This window comes from Pholcus phalangioides, unplaced genomic scaffold (assembly GCF_987345545.1).
Source record: "Pholcus phalangioides strain wild (caught in Gottingen) unplaced genomic scaffold, Ppha-v1.0 ptg000011l_1, whole genome shotgun sequence".
Lineage (NCBI taxonomy): Eukaryota > Metazoa > Arthropoda > Arachnida > Araneae > Pholcidae > Pholcus > Pholcus phalangioides.
In genome coordinates, this window is record NW_028301604.1 from 8,857,533 (window position 1) to 8,878,486 (window position 20,954).

A 20,954-nucleotide genomic window follows, 5' to 3' on the forward strand; every position below is an offset into this window, starting at 1 on the left:
TTTGATAATTTTCACTCTAAATTTTTTAAAACATGGTTTTTTGAAATGAAAATTAATGCAGAAGCTCCACTAATTTTTGCTCAAGTCTCCACAATCACATTTTCAAAAATGTAAGCACAGTTGCAGCAGGAAAAACTGTAACTTAAAAAAAAACCACATTTATACTGTACTTATGAATATTTTTTAAATTGTATCCTGAAATTTGAGTGGTACCTTATTTATACTATAGCAGGGAAGCTTATAGAAGTTCCACATAAAATTCAATCTTCTTTATTTATGACCTAACAAAATGGGTTTTAATCAATATTCAAATGTTGTACTTATTTTATTTGGAAGTGTTGATCGACTTTGCTCAAGAGTATTAAGAAGACACTAATGAATAACGCAAATACACGAAAAGCACAAATTTTTGTATTTTTCATGTATTTGCCTTATTCTTGGTGATCTAGTCGTTGGTGTCTTCTTAATACTTATTTTATTGTAAATTACATAAATAGTCTGTAATTGTACACATAAACTACAAACAAATGCACCACTGTGAAAACATTTTGTGTAGAATTCAAATTATTATTTTTATTTTTTTCTTAGTTTTGCATGGAGACTTATGCTTGGACTTTTCATGTAAAGGTTTTATGAAATAAATGTACAAACAGATTATTTCAATGTAGCAAGGCCATATATATGATATGAGGGATATTCCAACTCAGCAATATTTCCTTAATGACAACCCTGTATAGCAATCAGTTGCACAATCACACTCAGAGGTTAATCTTTCAATGCATGAACTTCATATATACTGTACATCCCAACAGATTAGAACGCATGTTGATTTCTTTTTTTCTGATTTTAATAAAGTGTAATAATCGCTTATCACACGATTACTGATGATTATGATTAGTCTAATCTAGTGATTCCCAACGTCGGTGTTAACGCCCCTTTGGGGCGATGGGATGATCTAGGGGAGAGATAGAAGCTACGGGTATAACATAGGATCCTATGGGTTAGACTGCGTTGGGGGGGAAAATTTCTGAAGGAGGGGGCGATGGAACAAAAAAAGGTTGGGAAACTATTGTCTAATCCAAGGCACAACTTCTGACTAGTTTATAACTGATTATATGGAAAGGTTATCAATCACATTTTTAATTATTTCAATTTATTTAGAATTACAACTTTCATTTAAAATAATAAAATATCATAAAAGGTAAAATTCCAATTTAATGGTATTCATAGAGAGAGAAAAATACTTATCATTGCACACGATTTATTGGTGGAATAATGTGAGACGATTGCAGAGTAGTATCATTATATAGGCAATTATTTTTTTCATTATATCAAAGTTTCACTGTATCATGTTTAACTCCTAGAAAAATTTCAAATGGGTACACGGTACATATGGTATAAAAATTTCAAATCATACATTTGCTTATTAATATTTCACGTACATACTTTGAACAATTTTAATCATAGTGCCTTGCATATAGAGTGGGAAGAGGACTGACTAAGAATGTAATCACTGTTCACTACATCAAAAATATACTACACAGTACCACATAAAAAATCCTGCCCTGAGAGACTATGGGTCCAGCTTAGGCCATGATAGTTAATGGGCTAATAAATATTTTCAACATCACCAAATAGAGGCATGCCCCCTCTTTATATCCTGAAGTTGGTCCCTAGACAGGAATTTTTGATAAGTGAATTTTTATTGAGTGAATACATTTTTACTATACCCTTCCTTATTGGACACGTGGAATTTTCCAATGCTCTGTATTCATTCGACGTTCTGACGTTGCATCGATGTCGATTTGACGTCCTGACGATACCGTTGTGCTACTGGGGGCATGGAAATGAGTGAAACTGCCATCATTCATGATGGCGAGATCAATGTCATCTAACAGCTATTCTACCATTTCCCCACGAAGGCTGTTGCTGTTAGAACCCCAAATCATATTATGAGTATTGAAGTCTCCAAGAAGAAAAAATGGTGGATGTAATAGATCAATCAGATCTTCTAGATCTCTCTGTAATATGGTTTCATTTGGTGGCAAATAAATATAACAGATGGTAATTCTTAGGCCTGTAGTAGAGATTTCTACTGTGATGGCCTGCAGGTTTGTGAGCAGCGTTAAAACGTGTGACAACACATGATGTGGAACAAGCAGAGCAACACCACAGCAAGCTCTACTCCTATCATCATAATCAATACAAAACCAGAAATTTTGTCTGATGTTCCATGTCTCCAAGGGCTTTGTGAAAATTTCCTGGAGTGCCACGCAAACAGGATGATAGTGATTGATCAAATTCTTGAGATCTTCGTATTTGGATCTAAGACCACGAATATTCCATTGAATTGTGTTGGCCATAAATTTAAAATTCAAATAGAAGTAGAGGGTTTAAGGTCTTTGAATTTATTCCGGTCTAGTTTTTGGCGAGTGCCACAGTATTCTGGATTGTCGAGATCAATGTCACCAACTGATTTAACATCAAGTAGTGACATAGTTGTAATTGTGGGATATTTTAATGCTCTCTGAATGGTTTTTTTAGAATAGCCAGTCTTGAATTGTTTCTTTGTTGATTTATTTACAGAACTGATTCTTGGTTTAGTACCTGTAGATATTTTTTGAACATGTTTGTTGTTGCTTTTCCTGTCTCTTCTTCTGAAGTAGTTCTCAGAAGAAGAGACCAGCAAATCCTGCACCTCCATAATCCAGCAGAGCAACAGCAGCCACAACTATTGCATGGTTGGTTAGATGATGTTTGAGTTGATGTGTCAGCTATGGCTTCGGTCTGAGTTGTTATGGATACTTTGGTGACATTGTGGGTCTTATTAGCTAATGATGGAGTTGTTCCCAAATTAGCATATGATCTACCAACTATTGTAGCTTGGTTAGAGGTTATACGATGGCTTGCTTATATAGATGTTATTGAGGACCTTGATCTTCTGGATCTTTTTCTTCATTCCATTTCAGACATTTTCTAAAAATTGCGGAGTGATCACCACCACAATTGATGCACTTGAATGATGTTGAAGTACAGTTGTCCAACATGTGGTCCTTCTCACTGAATTTTGCACAGGCGGGTGGACTTTGGCACACTATTCATGAGTGACCAAATTTCTGGCAGTTGAAGCATCAAACAGGGTTAGGTATGTATGGTCAGATTTTGAGGTTATAATAACCGATCTTGATATCTTTCGGCAACGTTGTGATGAAAATGTCAAGACTATTTTACGTGATGGAGCTGGATTACCATCTTTTGCGGCTCATGATATGCTTGGTAGATGTTACGCCCTGAGATGCCAGCTCTTGTGTTAGTTCTTCATCCACGTTAATAAAGTAAGGATCTGAAATTCTGAAATGACACCACGTGTGTAATTCAACGTGGGATGAACTTTCACGGTTATGGGACTGTCTCTGAAAGATGTAATCTTTTGAATGAGTTCGGCTTGTTTCGATGTGTTAGTTTAGATGAGAAGGTCCCCTGAACGAAGAGACTTCACTGATTTTAAAGTACCAACTGCACGCCATAGAAAGCTTTATCTATCAAGAATGGTGATACTTTTGTTAACTGTTTACCCAGGGTGCACCACGAGGAGGCCTTTGTCTGCTATGGGGTTTCTGAAATAAGTGCTTCAGTTGAATGCCTACGAGACTGTTTCTCTTGATTTTGACTACCTTTAGAGTTAGTGAGTGACAATGGTCCTCAGTTCACATCACATTAGTTTAAGATATTCATGAGGAATAATGGGATAAAGCACAAAATGTGTGCTCCTTTCACACCATCAAGCAACGTGCCGGCAGAGCAATATGTTTACATCTTAAAACAATCCCTTCAGGCAATGCAAAGATTTTGCGAGAACATCTACCAAAAAGTAAGTACTTATTTACCAAAAAGTGAGTACTTTTTGGATGCCTCTCTCTCCCTCTCTGCTAGTTGTTCTCTTCAATCGTAACACTTTCCTAGTGCCTTTTACACAAGTGTATCAACTCGACCCAAAGTAGTCTTGCATACATCTTGAATTTTAACTCCATGAGATAAGGAAGAATAATTTATTTCAAAATAAATGGTTTTATTCATTGTTGTAAACAGAAAATTTGTCTGACAAAATTTTGAAGAAATCACTGATGATTAAAAACTTTATTATATCACAGCCAGAGATCACAAAAATTCAGAATCAATGAACATGTGGCCAATGAAAAAAAAATTAAAACTATACCATGTCATTTCATTATTACAATATCATCACACGGATACTGATTCAGCTATAATATCTTCATAGGCCCCACTTTCTAGTTCATCATCACTATCACTGCCAGCAGCAGAAACTTCACCAACACTCAAATCAGTATCATTTAAAGCAACACGGGCATATTCATCTGTATCAATAGCTTTGCAAAAATGAATGGCATACTTCAGTTTTTCTTCAAGTACAAATTTACAAGAATATGCAGGGATCTTGAGCAAAAAGAAGCATGTATAACTCTCTGGTAAGAAGTTGTCAGGAGTCAATTTATCCATTACCTTGGACAAAACAAAAAAAAGTATCAGAAAAATGGTATAAAATAGGCATAAAACATATAGGACAGATTTATTTTAAGCATTGCTTGAAACAGGTAATAATAGGTGACAGAGTGTTTTACCTTATTGTTCTCCAATAGCTAATTTTAAACTATTTGTCTAGGAGACAGACCTTCAATTAGTAAAACATGTAAAACATTTTCAAACATTGTAGTATATATTCTTGTGTGAGAGGTTTAAGTTAAAAAAATGATTTCTCACAAAGTTATGCAATTTAAAGTTTCTGGGTCCTATAAGTTATACCTACATAGGTGGATTAAATATAAACCATATTTCCATACAGCAAGAAGGGGTTAGCTCCTTTTTTTGACACTTTCAAGTCCACTCTCTTGTAAAAAATATATTTCCTTCATTAGGTGCTAGACAAACGAAGGTAACTAACTCCAGCAGTTAGTTCCTGTGTTTCTCAACAGATAAAGCTAACACAACACCATCATAGCATTGGTGGGAGAAAGGTGGCTGACTCCTTCTTGGTTCTATCAGAAGGGAAATAGAGCTAACTTCTTCTTGCTCTAAGTCCTTCAATTTTATTCCAGAAATATAAAGTTTTTGCAGGTGATCCTCTAACTGTTACTGGCAAGTGGTTTAGAGTACCTTACCACTTTTTGTAATCTGCAATAACTCGTATCTGTAAGTGACGTTGACATGGGTAAACATCCTAATTTCTAAGTTTCAGATTCTGGTAACCCTAACGTCATTCAAGAAAATCTTAAGAAAATTATTTTGTTTGGTATAAATTTGTATATGACCTCCCTCCTACAGCTTAGTCATAATGATGCATTTTCAGATGAGGAAAAGACTAAAATTAATAAAATTTGATGTTCCATAACTCGGTTAATTTTGGTCATAAAACGGCAACTTTTTGTCACGTCAGCCCATGAAGATTTTCTGCTAATCATAACTTATAGGATTTAGGGGGAAACTATAAAAATTTAAATTCTATAATTTCCTAAAAAATACCCTCTGCTATTCATCTTTGTAAGTTAAAACTGTTCTATCAACATGGCCCCCACATAATGGAGCCAGGTCCCTGGGTTGGGATCTGATTTTTGGCAGGTTCCCCCTAAGTCAGAAGCCAGACTTTTCACAGGTCCTTCTATAATAGATTGATGACATGAAAAACAATAAATTATAATTATCTTGGGCCCAAGAGCTGGAGCCCTGTCAGCCCCACCCTTGTAAGTGCCATGTTTATCAATATATTGTCATTTGTTCTATCATTATCGCTTTGCATCTTCAGCAGTATTTAGATGTCCTAGAAAATTTACTTGCATCATCATATTCACAATAGATGACATCATCACTGCAGTGTTTTAGTTATGTAAACATTTGGTGATTCACCAACCTTAGTATTTTGAAGAACAGTGTTGAGCTTCCTCCTCCATCATTTATTCACAAATTAAAATTTCCTGCGTAAAGCTCTTGCTGAATATCCACAAGTCTAAAACATTTCTGTGGTCCATACCTGGGAAGCACCATGAGCTGGCAGGGACCCTGGGCTGGATGTTAACCCTTCTGCGTATAATTAGTTAATCTGTGAGGGCTCTAAGTAATTATGGGCATGTCTTGTTGCTATGTGAACTCATGCATATAAAAATATTCTTTGATGACTATTCTATCTTCTCAAAAAAAAAAAATGATAAAAAAAATTTGACATAGAACTGGAGATTAAATGATTGCTTTGCAAATCATCTATAACTCTTAAGGATTTTTCCATAATTTTAAAACAACTAATAAAATCAGAGAAGAAATAATTTAATATATAAAATATTGTCTATGCAAATATTCCGCTTTGTTTGGGTATTTTGTCTCTGGTATCCTACCCGAAAGTTAAATCTCTTCTTTACTACAGGAAACAACTGATACCACCTTGTTTGCATGGAATGCACTCATCTACCATGGATGACACACAACTCAGAATTAGACAGAACATCATTTCTTTCATCAGATTGCTTCTAATGCCACCCGGCATTTGAACACTTTTAAAACATTATACTTTTAACACCAGCAATGACAGAGGCATGCTTCTGTGTCTGCAGGGGAAAAAAAAAGCAAATTCTGTTACTTCCCCTTCTTTTTCATAAAACTTTGTGGCACTGTCAATAATCTTTTTCCCCCCACAAAATGCAGTGTCCTTCTTCTTGAAGACATAAGGAAAATAAAACTATTTTAGAGACAAACAACCAGATGTTCACAGCCTACTTTTCAAGAGCACAATCTGGACAGATCATAAAGATCTCTTGGGAATGCATGATGATCACGTTAATAAATTATTGAAATTATTATGTCAAACGAAATAGTGGAGCTGTAAGGACTTGGAACCCGGGAGAATTCTTCCTTTCTCCCCACACCAAGATGGATCTTTTTCCTAGAGGGGCATTCCAAAAGCCATTTTGGTTGTTGTACCACTATAAGTGTTATGTGTCAATATGTTAATAAGTTTGTAATTGTTTCTAATTGTATCCCCAAACTTAAGCCTAAGAAAAGTCGTTTTCCACCTTGGTTTACTGAGAAAACCATTACGCTAACCAAACTAAAGAACAAACTTTGCAAATCTCTACATCATGGCCATAGGTTTGCTGTAAGTATCCGAGAACTATAAAAGCAGAGATTAAAAGAAAAATATGTCTTCAATATCGTAATTATATGAATGCACTTGAAAGCGACATTTTCGTTGCCAAATGTTTGGATTTCGGATCCATTTGCAGCATATAGTGAGAGTTTGTGAGGTTTGTCAAGTTAGTCAGGTGTTTCGGGTGTTTCGGAAAACAACTGATTGATGAGCCAGTGTCAATTAGAAATTGGAAACCCGTATTAACATCGATGACAAATAGGCGACTGTGGAGAAGGCTTTCATCAGCTGTCGCCGAAATAGAGGAGCCCACTAATTTTCCTGAAACTGACATGGAGGAATACATTTATGAGCTTTTTCTCCAAACTGCTCATGATACCAGCAAAGTCTTCCGCTTTTCAAAGCATCGCCGGATTTATTTCAGTTAAGAGATTGAGATTGTTTGCGATAACCACGAAATGGTCTAGGAGATCACGAAAGCCTTTCAAATGATTGCCATAGCGAAGCAATTTCGTTTTTCAAATCATCAAACTCTGAAGTGCAATACAGAGCTGAAGTATTAGATGACACATGAGAAACCTCACAGATTTTGTCAGCTATTTTGCTAACCCAATTAACGGTTCACTAGAAGCTTGTAATATTTGTTGGGAGTGCAAAGATAATCTCTGCATCCAGAGATTTCTCAAAATGTCACTTTCCATTTTACCCTCAGCTAAAGCCTCCATTTACCCTCAGCTAAAGCTGGGACGAGCGTTTGTCGCCTAATTGAAGCTCTTGGAGTAACATCTGCAATTTGGAAGATTCTGATTGGTGAAACTGCTTGAGCACGCAAGTTTTGAGAGTCTCGTACATGTGCTGTTGAGGAGGATTGTGAACGATATTAGAAACATAGTTCAAAACTTTGCAATCAAGAGCTCCTACAACGCCGTGAAATTTAGTTTCATTGGTGGTTATGCCTGCCGTTTTGAATTGCGACTCAATTTGAAGAAACCAAATCTCTGGATTTGCTTCCCAGAACAGAGGGGCTCGAAAGGCAACATGTGAAACTTCAGCTGACGCAATAGGTTGAGCCATGACAAATGCAAGTATGGAGACCGGCAAAATAAACAAGTGGCAAATCAAGAGTGGAAAGTTTATTCCTCACCATGAATTTCCAGGAACGTCTCTATATTGGATAGAAACGAGTAGGCTTGAAAGAAAAAATATATCCAAAAGACTAGGAGATTAAAAAATATTCATCTTTTTTTTGAAGAGCATACGAACGGAAAGCACAAGACGTGAAAACGAAATGTAAGCGATGAAGAAATTCACTTTAATGTCCAAAATCAAATGTGTCCTAGGTCACCAGTGATCCGATGCTTGTAGTGACAAAATAAAACACAATCAAAACTTAACGATTTAATATATATATATATATATGAAAGAAATATAACGAGAAGGAAGACACATGTTTATACAAATTGGTGGTACTGTTTTAACTGCCGTTCTTTTTCACAATCACCGGGAGCGTGAAGGTGCGCCATCTATACGGATAAGAACACACTACAGAATTATCGGCCTATAATCAAAAAGAATGCTTTTTCCAAAGTAGTTTCAAAGGGAATTCTTGAACTTGTACATATATTGATCTTGTTGTTCATAAAAGAATTTATAGCCATGTTCGATTCAGGATCTCTGCACATCAGCACAATTTCATGCCTAAACGATCTGCTATTATGAATCTTGTCGTAATATCACAGGCTATTGTTCAAGCTATTGACAGAAACCGACATCTGGATGTAATCTACAGTGACACGTCTAAAGCATTTGATAGCATTAATCATAATTTCCTTCTTTCAAAAATTAGGACTTGGAGGGGGGATGGGGGTTCAGGTCACGAATCCTACCTCATAGGTTGATACCAACAAGTTTTAATGGTGCCAAATCTTCCCTTTATATTTGTCTTACTGGTGTTCCTCAGAGACCCATTGCTTTTTATTTTATTCATGAATGATTTGGAAAAGCATGTTAATTCTGTTTGATATATGTTGATGATGTCAAAATCTTCCAAGTCAGAAGAAGCTGAAATGCTATAAAATTCTGTCAAGCTACTCAGTTCATGGTGCAATACCAAGAAGTTAACCGTGGATATTCCCAAGTACAAATGTTTGTCTTTCAGTAAGAGACGTAGCCTTATCGTGTATAATTATATATTTTATTAATATTGATGGTGAAACACTCGAGAGAGTAGAGTACATGAAGGACCTAGGTGTCACTTCTTATAGGACTTTCAATTTCAATCAGCATATTAATGAGATTGTTTCAAAAGCATCAAGAAATATCGGTTTCATAATTCACAACAGCATTTTTTTTCAAAGTGCAGAAACTTTCTGCTTCTTTACAATTCATATATCAGATCAGTTCTAGAACATTGTTCCAAAATCTAGAATACATATTACTTGTTCAATGCATAGGCGGAGATAGACTTGGAAGTCTGGGGGGGAGGGCATGATGATGATGATGTCAAGTCATATATGCATGTATACATTAGATCAGTCAACTTCACCTTTGACGCTGGAGGGGGCCCCGTATCTCTCCGCTTGGGTCCCCCCCCCCCAGGGGCATAGCCAGAAATTTCTGTCGGGGGGGGGGGGGGGACCAAAGTGACAGAACAATGGATTTGGCCATCTTTTTCCCTTTTTTCGGTCATTTTCTCACATTTCGGGGGGGGGGGCAGACTCCCAAGTCCCCCCCTCGCTACGCCCTTGCCCCCCCCCCGTATCTCCGCCCATGGTTCTGCACTTCGATTTGGATGTACCATTTTAGTGTAAATCAGTTTTCACTGTAATAACATCAATCTTTTCATAACCGAAATCTGTTATATGTCCTACCACACCAAACTAACGTGTGGAAAAATTCTCTTTTTCTTTACTTCCTCAGGTGTAGAAGTTCTCATTTGAACTGGAAAAAAACTATTTTACTCTTGAATGCCATGATAAACCTCTCCACTAATTATACAAAGTACTGATAATTTCGGAAAAAAAAGCCACATTTCTCTGTGGGGAATCAAGTCACCAACCTCTCGCTGTCTGGGCAAGTGATCTACCATTACGCTACAGAAGACAGACATTTTCTAACCACAGAACATGTTGTATCAGGGGCGTAGCCAGAAATTTCGTTCGGGGGGAGGGGACCACTTTCATTTCGGGGGGGACCAAAGTGACAGAACAATAGATTTGGCCATCTTTTTCCCTTTTTTCGGTCATTTTCTCACATTTCGGGGGGGGGGCCAGACCCCCAAGTCCCCCCCCCCTGGCTACGCCCTTGTGTTGTATGGTTAGAAAATGTTTGTAGCTTAAATGGTAGAGCACTCACCCGGACAGTGAGAGTTTGGTAGTTCGATTTCCTGCAGAGGAATGTGACTTTTCTTTCCAAAATTATCTTTACTTGATGTGTCATCTGTACTTTGTGTAATTTTTCTTGAATTGTAACAATCCTTCCATTTTCCCCCAGTATCCGATATAATAGTTTTTTTACTCATTTTCTTCAGAGATAAATTTTTTTCTTTCAATAACTGTTTTAAATTTCATTATTTGATGAGGCAATATGCTAGAAATAACAGACTTTAATTCGTTTACACACATTAACCAACACCAATCAGCATTTTTATAGTTTTTTATGAATGCATATGCATGAAGAAAAATAGTGAAACTTTATTCTGTTGAATTAAAATCATGTATTTTATTTAGAAATATTCAGCATATATGCATTCAAATACAAGTATGACATTGTATGGCAAGTTTTTCTTTAACATGTTAACTGGTGGGGATTTTGCCCCATCAGTAAAGATAAAAAATTGTCTCAGGTTCTATATGACTTTTTCTGTTACTGATTATTCCTTTCAAACCCTGGTGACACAAATGTGTGGGTTGCTTTTTCTGACTATAATTTTTTCTTTCCACTTCAAGCAGTTAAGCCCAGACTTCCAAAGGATTGTGTAAATTTTGAATTAGAAATATAGTGAATATAAACTTTGGGGGCTTTCATCTGAGGGCAGCACTTAGTTGAACTTTCAGGAGGATTTTACGATGGTTTGCAGGAGAAAGTGTATATATAAAATTTAGCAATAAAATTCTGGAAAAAATTGTTTGCAAAGATGAATATACCTTGCATCATTTTGGTTGAAAAATTTTGAAGGAAGTGAATTATCTTTACAAAAAAAATGAAAATTTGAAGAAAAAAAATGAAGATTTGCTGACATTTGTTTTTAAGTACATTTTTTGAGTATCAAAAATGCAAAAACATTATGAAAATTCCAAAAAAAAAATAAATGCTTGAGTCTGAAAGGATTATGACTCCCACTATGCTACATAGGTTTTGAAAATCACACTTCAATTCCTGAGGAAGAGAGGGGGTTTTTTAGAAAAATTTAAAGTTATTTCTAACATTTCTTCTACTGGAATTAAAAAAGAAAAAAAGAAGTCAGTAGACCACAAGCGGTTTGCAAGTGTGCTGGGAGCATGAAAGTTTGTACATCCTTGTCTAACAATCAGCTCCTCACTTAACTGTCTTATTCAAAGCATCCCATCAGTTTGAATTTCTTAAAAAATGGCCGGATTCATGAAAAATACAAATACAAGGCCACAACAGGGAAATTCCCAACGTGGTGTCTGACAAAAAAACACCCATAACAAATATGGATGTCATATATTTCTAAAATACAGTGACCCAATTAAAAATGCAATCATAAAAGCTGAAGACTATATGGAAAAGTTGATCAACTTTGTCCAAGAATATTAAGAAGGCACCAACGAATAAAGCAAACACACGAAAAACACAAAAATCCTAATGCATTTCAACACCAATGGGTGTCTTTAGAGGAAAAATATTTAACCACTAATCATGCTGACCGAGTTTCCCACTTGGGTTGAATACCAAATTTAATTGTTCGGTTGCTCAGTGGAAAAGTATGTCTGTTCACTTCAAATGTCATGGTCAGAATGAAGCTGTGAGCCTGCGTGTGATACTAATGCAGCATCCTGATTGAACGTTTGCAGAATCGTGCTATCCGATTGGTGTATTTGAATTTTCTTAGAATTCCAGATCAAAATGAATTTAAGCTATGGCGTTGCAATCGGTGGTGTAGATTTATTATAGTTTACTAGTATATTTTTGAAGGCCCGAATATATGTGCCTTCGTAGAAATCTAAATCAACTTTGGACTTTACTTCTTTTTAGTTTGTCCACTAAAAACTTTGGTTTCATGCCCCCTAATGATGCTATACCACAGAATAAATAATGGGGCATCTATTACATTCCATGTAGTGATTGCCCTCTTGGTTATATAGGAAAGACAAGGAGACACATAAAAGCAAGATTAAATGAACACGCTTGCTGTGTTAAGAATAAAAAATGTGAAAAATCTACCATCGCCGCTCGCTGTTGGCAAAAGGGCCATAGATTTAAATTTCAGGAAGTGAGGGTTTTCCACAGTCAATTTCACAGTTGATTTAGATTTCTACGGAGGCACATGTATTTGGGCCTTCAAAAATATACTAGTAAACGATAATAAATCTACACCACCGATCGCAATGCCATGGATAAATTCATTTTGAGCTGGAATTATAAGAAAATTTTAATAGACAAATCAGGTAACACCATTCCACAAACGTCCAAACAAGACGATGCATTAGTATCACATGCAGGGTCATACCTTCATTCTGACTTAAGATTTGGTATTCAACCCACATGGGAAACGCGGTCAGCGTGATCAGAGGTTAAATATTTTTTCTCAGAAGATGACACCCATTCGTGTAGAAATGCATTAGGATTTTTTGTGTTTTTCGTGTATTTCCCTTATTTGTTGGTGTCTTCTTAATGAACACTATATATACACGGGGGCTGTTCCAGTATTACGTCGTCATCAATGGGGAGAGGGGGAGGGGGTTTCCGATTTGCTGACTTTTGATGACAAGGGGGGGGGAGGGAGGTTTGAAGGTTGCTTACGTCATCAACCACCCCTTTTTGAAGATATGAAATATTCTTAATGGCATCTTACTCAGTGAGCCAAAAATGAAAAACCTTTTGATAGTTTGTGGGCACTTGAAGTAACATCCCCCACTATTGATAAGTGCCTTACAGAGCCACTTAAGTGATCTCTAATTTTTTCACGGATCCAAATGATCTGGAAATGTGTCCGGGCTGCTTAAGTGCTCTGGAACTGTGCCACACATCACTCAAGTGATCCGTAATTATATGCGGTAGATCACTTTAATAATCTGATAAATGCTGCGGGTAACTTGAGTGATGTAGAACAGCACTGGGGACCACTTAAGTGCTCTAAAACTACGCCACATGTCACTCAAGGTATCTCTAAATATGTCACGAATCGCTTAAGTGTTCTGGAACTGTCCCGGGTCATTTAGGTGATCTGAGAATGTGCCAAGAGCCACTTAAATGTTCTGGAATTGTACCACGGGACACAAGCGAACTGTTAATGTGCCGCTTAGTTCATTTAATTAGGTTTGGGGGCAGGCCGCATCAGATAACCCCCAGAGGAGGGGGTCAAAAAATGGCTAAAAATTTGCTTACGTAATACTCGAACGACCCCATGATAAAATATAATACAATACCCATAAAGAAATATTTATGGTTTGCCTTATCTAAGAATGGATAGCTTTTTGATTTACCCTAACATGTTTATCGTATTTCTTTTTAAATGCGTCAATTGTGTTAGAATTTACTATCCCCAGGGATAAGCTACTCCATTCATTAACAACCCTTTTAGAGAAAAATTCCCTCCGACATCACAACCTAGAATTGTCCTTTACCAATCAATAATGGTTTCCCCTTGTCAAAGCAATTGATTGACTGTGTATTAATAATTCATGGTCCATCCTATCCATCCCATTGAAACGGTGAATATTGCCATGAATCATTATCAATAATCAATTTACCTGAAGAACAAAATCTCTTCCTTTGAAGTCCTCCATAGTTCGAGGGAGTCTTGTTCTGCCCCAAACAAATCTAAGAAATAATGATCTTTCATTATTTGAAAACTTTTCCATCACTTCCCAAAACCATTGTACCAGAGGTGCATCAGGTTCAATGCCTTTGTAAGTTGCAACATCTTTGAGAAGTTGAATTGGAATTTCAGGACTTCCACAGACCTGGAATAAAAATGTTCATTTACAAATAAGATTTTTCATTTGTGACAAAAAATCATTGCATGATAATGTGTGTCCACAAATATAGAACAAAATGGTTCCCAAAGAAAAATTAAAACTTGAACCTGAGTTAAAACCATAAATATATTGTGGCTTGCAAATTATTTTGGCTAATATTAATGGCCTATTATTTTGGCCTATATATATATTTCGCGCTTACTTCAATCATAATGAAGTTAATAAATAGGGATGAGAAGTACACATATTCTACTGGATAAAGTAGGGGTCTTCAACCCGTGGCCCGCCGTCGCTATTTTGGTGACCCACCAAAACATTTGGATCGATTGATGCAATATCATTCAAAAATAGGGTAAAATGAAGATTTCAACAAAAAAAGTGACCTAGCTTCATATAGACTTATAACAAGGACAGACTGATCATTTGACAGTATTTAGCTTTTTAATAAAGCCTTTAACGCAAAAGAAACCACACCATACACTTCTTCACCATAAATAACTTTGAGTACATCCTATCCACCTTGAGTGGGAGAAAGCAGAAATGAATGGAATTTCCATGGTATCGTATTTTTTGGGTGTATGGTTGGGAAAGGAGCAGGTGGATGTATGCACCTTGATTGGTTGGAAGAAGGATTTGTACAATATTGTACAGTTAGTTTACTTGTGTTTTTGGTCTTTGAAGTCTTTTAGTTTTTAAACGAGTGCACGATGGTGAACTGTGATAGCAAAAAAAAGAAAGTTGAAGAAAAAGTGAAATTTTTTCAGGAAAAGTGGTCATCCCTTTATTTTTTCGTCTAACCCAAGGCTAAAGCAGTTTGCTTCATTTGCAATGAGAGCGTAGCCATGATGAAAGAATACAATATTAAGAGACATTACGATACCAAGCATAGTGCGAAGTATTATGGATTGAAAGGACATTTTCGAAGTGAAAAATTCGATGAACTGAAATCGCAGCTAAACTGTCAACAGTCACTATTCTTTGGAATAAATGAACAGTCTGAAAATTGTGTTCGTGTTAGTTATATAACAGCGGAAAAAATTGTGAGACGTGGGAAGCCCTTCGTTGGTAGAGAATTTGTTAAAGAATGTCTTCAGTCTGCAGTTGATGTGCAGGCTCAAGCTGTTTCGAACATTGTTTGTCTGGTGTGACAGTAGCAAGACGTGTGGAGGATCTGTCAGCAGAAGCATTCAAGACCTTCTAATCCAAATGTGGGGAATTTTTGTTTTACTCAGTAGCTATGGATGAATCGACGGATGCAACAGATACCGCACAAGCAGCCATTTTCATTCGTGGTATTGACAAAAACTTCAAAATTGTTGAGGAGTTAGATAATGTCGTTGCACTTAAGGATACCACACGAAGCTTCGACTTATATTTCAAGTTTGGCAAAAACATTGGCCAAATGTGAGTTGGACTTAAGCAATATATCTGCCATAACTACAGATGGTGCTCCCTCTATTTATGACAACGCAAAAGCGTTCGAAACTAAATTAGTCCTTTGGGAACGACAATTGCAAAACCAAAACTGCATACATTTTCCTAAATTATTGAAGTTGGTAAACAGATCTGCAACTTGGAAACCGGACGATTATGTACAGTTCATTTCAAATCTGAGAATGGAATTCGGAAGTAGATTTTCCGACTTCCGAGAGAACGAAATTACTATGAAAATGTTTTTCTCACCATTCTCAGTTGATATCGAAAGTGTTCCACCAGAGCTACTATTAGAATTTGCAGATTTGCAATGTGACTGACTCTGCAGTTAAATGAAAGTTTTTTTGAAATTTCTTCATTAATTGATTTTTATTCTAAGTATGTGTCCTAAGAAAAGTATCCAGAAATATGCAAACATGCATTGTTCATGTCTTCTATATTTGGCAGTATATGTGAACAGTTGTTTAGTCGAATGAAGTATACAAAATCAAAAACTAGAACATGTCCCTGACTGATCGGCATTTGGAGGATACTTTACGAATAGCAACAACAAAATTTACCTAACATTGAAGGTTTATTCAAGCAAAAACAATGTCAAGCTTCACATTAATTTAGAAATTAAGAGATACTAACCCCCGGCCCCACAAACATAGTTCGACATACGGGGTTCCCCGAAGGGAGCATTTATTTTCTCCACAAAAAAAAATCAACTTTACATCTTATTCCAGGGAGCATTTATTTTCTCCACAAAAAAAAATCAACTTTACATCTTATTCCAGGGAGCAACCATTAATTTAGAATTGCATCCACTCGCATTCGTAATGTAAGTAACCAGACTATTTTTGATTTGGTACATAATTAATTCAACATATACATGTATAAACAAAAATCATCCATTTTCATTCTGTTTCATACAATATAAAAATACCTAAAATAATTGTTCTTACCCCAATTCAGCTTAATTTTTTAAAAACGAAAATGCTACATAATGGAATCATAAAATATGTAGTATGCGTCACATTTTAACTTGCGTATCTGAGCGTACGTAGGATCAACCTTTGGCGGGGGGGGGGGGAATGGAAAATGTGTTACATAATGTATTTTCATTACATGCTAGCAACATTGCCCTCAAAAATTGGTAAATGTAGGAAGTACTAGCTGTGAGCATAGTGCTTTTAATGGTTATAACAGGGGACAGCAACCAAATTCAGTTGACGAGGTAATTTTGATTTCTTTTTTTTTCATTTAGAAGCACTCTTTTGGTGGGTTTTGGTTCAAAACCAAAACAATGGTGAAACTATTTTTTGGCATGTTTAAAGAAAATTTAAGTAGCCTATCATTTAACCCAGCGATTCCCAACGTGGGTGTTAACACCCTCTAGGGGGCGATGGAATGTTCCAGGGGGGCGGTAGGAGCTACGGGTTTAACATAGGATCCTATGGGTTAGATTTCGTTGGGGGGCGATGAGAGGAAAAATTTCTGAAGAAGGGGGCGATGGGACAAAAAAGGTTGGGAAACTATGATTTAACCAGTCATCTGGTTACAACAGCATATGCCATCGTGATGATTTTTTGGTCTAATTATTTAAATTTGAAAACTAATTAGTAATTATTTCAATTATTATAATTTTTCTGTTGATGATTTAAAAGTACAGTTAAGAACATAATGTTGTCAGTTTTAATGTACTCATAAAAAATTTTAATCAGGAAAATATATTTCATATTAGCTTCAAACTTTAAGAAAATAGAAAAAAGGAGAAATTAATTGGCCAGGTGACTGGTTAAGCACTGTTCTGTTTAGTATACATGGAAAATAACTTTGTGGAGATTGTAGGATTTGTATTGAGATCATACATTGCACTGTGACAATCCATTATATGCAGGGTGATTATAATTGAACTTGCAATTTCAAAATGCTGTAAAACGGGTATTGGACCCCCCCCCCCCCCCATTTGCTTTAAAATTATTTCACAAGTTTGTGACCAATTATTAACCCTAGATAACTAAACTTAAATCAGTGTTACTCAGTAACTAATCTACGTATTAGGTAGTCTATTCAATGAATTTTTAGTTACCTAGGGTTAAAAATTATTAATTAAAAATTTGTTAAGGGGCCATTCAAGTATTAAGTAAGCAGATTTTCAGCCATTTTTGACCCTCCTCTCCCTCCTTGTCAGCAGAAGTCAGCAAAACACTGACCCCCTTCCATCTTCAGCAAAATTTCATCAGCAGCTTAGAATATTTCATATCTTTAAAAAGGGGTGGTTGATGACGTAAGCAACCTTCAAACCCCCCCCATTGTCATCAAAAGTCAGCAAATCCGAAACCCCCTCCCCCCCCTCGATGCTGACATAACACTTGAATGACCCCTAATTAATAACAAAAATTTGGTAATTAGTAATTAAAAAATATTCATGGGGAGATATGGGGACATGGGAGGGGGCAGCACCTTCCAGCATCAATGATGGAGCTGACTGATCTAATGCATATGTACAGAGGCTTTTGTAAGGGTAGGTATCAAATCAGTTAATCTGCAGATTAGCTGGGTAATATGCACATTAACGGCTTTCGAGCTTTAGCGGTAACATATATATTAAAATAAATATATTTAAAAGGATATTACTGTTTTTGGTATAAAAAATTTTTAAAATAAACAAACTATATATATATTTGGAAAAATTTCCTGGTCCAGAATCCCCAAAGTTTCAAAGAATTCCAATTACAGAGTTTCCACTGCATTAATGCTCAACTAAATCCATTTAAAATTTAATTTGGTTAAAATTTTGCTTGCATGTAGTGGAGGTAAATAAAATCAACCAATAGAAAAGAAAATTATTTAAAAAATTGCTTTGTGCACGTTTAGAGCCTTAAAAATAAGCATTATATTGATGATAAAACCTTACATACTAACCATCGTTTCCAATTCAGCCCCAGTAAAAAGTGATAAAAGTGGTACTGGAATTACTTTAGACATTCCTTCACGAACAGCAAGAATTTGTTCATCAAATTCATGAAACCTGAAATTTGAATGGAAAAGAAGAAAAAACCTTTCATTTTTAATTAAAATTTTTTAATCATGTTTATATTTGTAGTACATAGTTGTAATATACTTTTGCGACAAAAACAAAAGTACTATAATTTTTTGCATATAATCCCTCCATTAAATAATGCAAAGGGCAATAAAAGTCACAATGGATTATGTGAAGATAAAATTAGGCCAAGAAATTCAAAACCTCAATTTTAGCAACAAAAAAAATCACTTTTGTGATATAGGCTAATTTCTGTATGGTAGGACACAAAAGAATTTTTTCAACTATTATTTCACAAATACAAACATAATACACAAATTCAAACACATTTTACACTAATTCAAATACATACCAAATTTAAACGTTACACAAATACACACATAATACAAACACTTTGTAGCCTCAGGGGACTGAAAAGTCCCTCCAGCAGGCCTAAAGGAATTAGTTATTAAATATTTTTTAGCAACAGCATTATTATATTTATTAGATACGTGTGGAAATGCATTTTTGTTTGTATATTTTTGAATAAAGTTCAGAATTAAGTTACTGTTAAGTTATTAAGTTAAGGCCGCTGTGGTGGTCGAGTGGTTATAGTGACGGACTCGCGATGCAAGGATCCGGGTTCGAACCCCACAGTGGTGGTCGGCTGAAGTTGGTTTTCTGTGGTTCCCAACTTCAAGGCGCAAATGCGAGCCGATCTCCCCGTTAAAAAGTCTCGCCACAGAGAGCAACAGTCCTAAAACGATAAATCATTCAATAATACCACTTCACTCATAGTTAGAAAAACTGGCGGCAGATGGCAGCACTACACATAACAAGCATTACAGAGAAACAACAAAAACTTCACGTCAGGTTTCACTACACGTACACGCACATTCCCGCATGGGTTCCGATTCGTTGGCGGTTCCGCGGGGGGGGGGTGTGGGCGGGGTGCATGTGTGGTGTAGCAGTAGTAGGTAGGGCCTCCAAAAAATGGCTCGGGGATCCATGATGTTCTTAAGTCAGCCACCTCGTTGGGCAATTTGCCTGTTGTGGCGTTGTATTTGTATTTGTACTTATTGTGAAGCTCAATATAATATAATTATCATACATTATTTATCTTCTTATTATTGTACTCTGTTTAATATCCATTCAATACAGAATGATTGATTAAATTTTTTATTGTAAGTAAATGCTATAATGCAATTAAATTAATCATTTTAGAGGTCAATCCATCATAACCAATTGCTTTATATTCCTTTAAATTCCTTATAACCTGCTTTAACTCTTCTTGATTTATATCAGTATAAAACATGAAGTTGATCGAATTGTTTGTAGCATTATTCTGTTAATAATGCTACAAACAATTTGATACAATGGGTGCAATAATTATTTTGTGTTCTCTCTCTCATTAGTATTTAAATTCCTCGTAATAAAGTCATTATTGAATTCAATGGACAAATCTCTTGGTTCTTGAAAGTTTGGAATTACGTTGTATTCAATACTTTTGTTTGAAATATTTTTTATTTATGTATTTCCATTGCAGGCATTTATCTTTTCCAGTTTTTTTTATACTCTTGTTTGATTTTTTTTATACTCTTGTTTGATTTTTTTTATATTGGTTTTTTTTTCAAATTTATTTCATATTCTTGTTTTCCAATTTGTATGAAACTATGAGGATTCTTTTTGTATTTTTTGTAGAGTTTTTCTTTATATAATTTGTTTTTTTTTTTTAATATATCTTCATTGATACAGTTTTTCTTATCTTATTTAGGCTTTTGTTTTACAGTCTTGGTCCACAAATTTTAATTCACCTTTAGAATATCCATAAATTGCTTATATTTGTTTTGGGCATTATCATCTTCAATAACATTCTTGAGATTCAATTTCAAGATAAAAGTTTCAAATTTTTCAGAATTTATGATTTTTATATATTTACTTTACTTATTTATACCACTGACTTTTTTCAGCAGAAAGTCTATGTATCCCAATACAGGATACTGTAATTTGAGTCTTGAGAACCGTAACTCATGTGCAGAGTTTTGTTTATATCTATAAAAAACATGATCAATACATGTTTGTGTTATGACTGTTTCTCTAGTAATTTTTCCATGTAAAAGGACTAATCCATTCATTACTAATATATCAAGATATCGTGATGGTATGCCATTTCTATTGTACAAAAATCAATGTTATCATC

At 35.5% G+C, this 20,954-nt stretch overlaps 1 protein-coding gene across 1 annotated transcript in view; it reads right to left on the bottom strand.

Moving 5' to 3' along the window:
- Nucleotides 1-4,048: 4,048 nt before the first annotated feature.
- Nucleotides 4,049-20,954, bottom strand: part of HERC2 (E3 ubiquitin-protein ligase HERC2) — a 645,607-nt gene continuing 628,701 nt past the window's right edge. The window contains exons 80-82 of the mRNA XM_089238586.1: nucleotides 18,658-18,763; nucleotides 14,086-14,298; nucleotides 4,049-4,521 (exon numbers count right to left, since the gene is read on the bottom strand). Coding sequence (XP_089094712.1) covers nucleotides 4,243-4,521; nucleotides 14,086-14,298; nucleotides 18,658-18,763 — 598 coding nt within the window. The 3' untranslated portion in view covers nucleotides 4,049-4,242. The remainder of the gene's footprint in view (nucleotides 4,522-14,085; nucleotides 14,299-18,657; nucleotides 18,764-20,954) is intronic.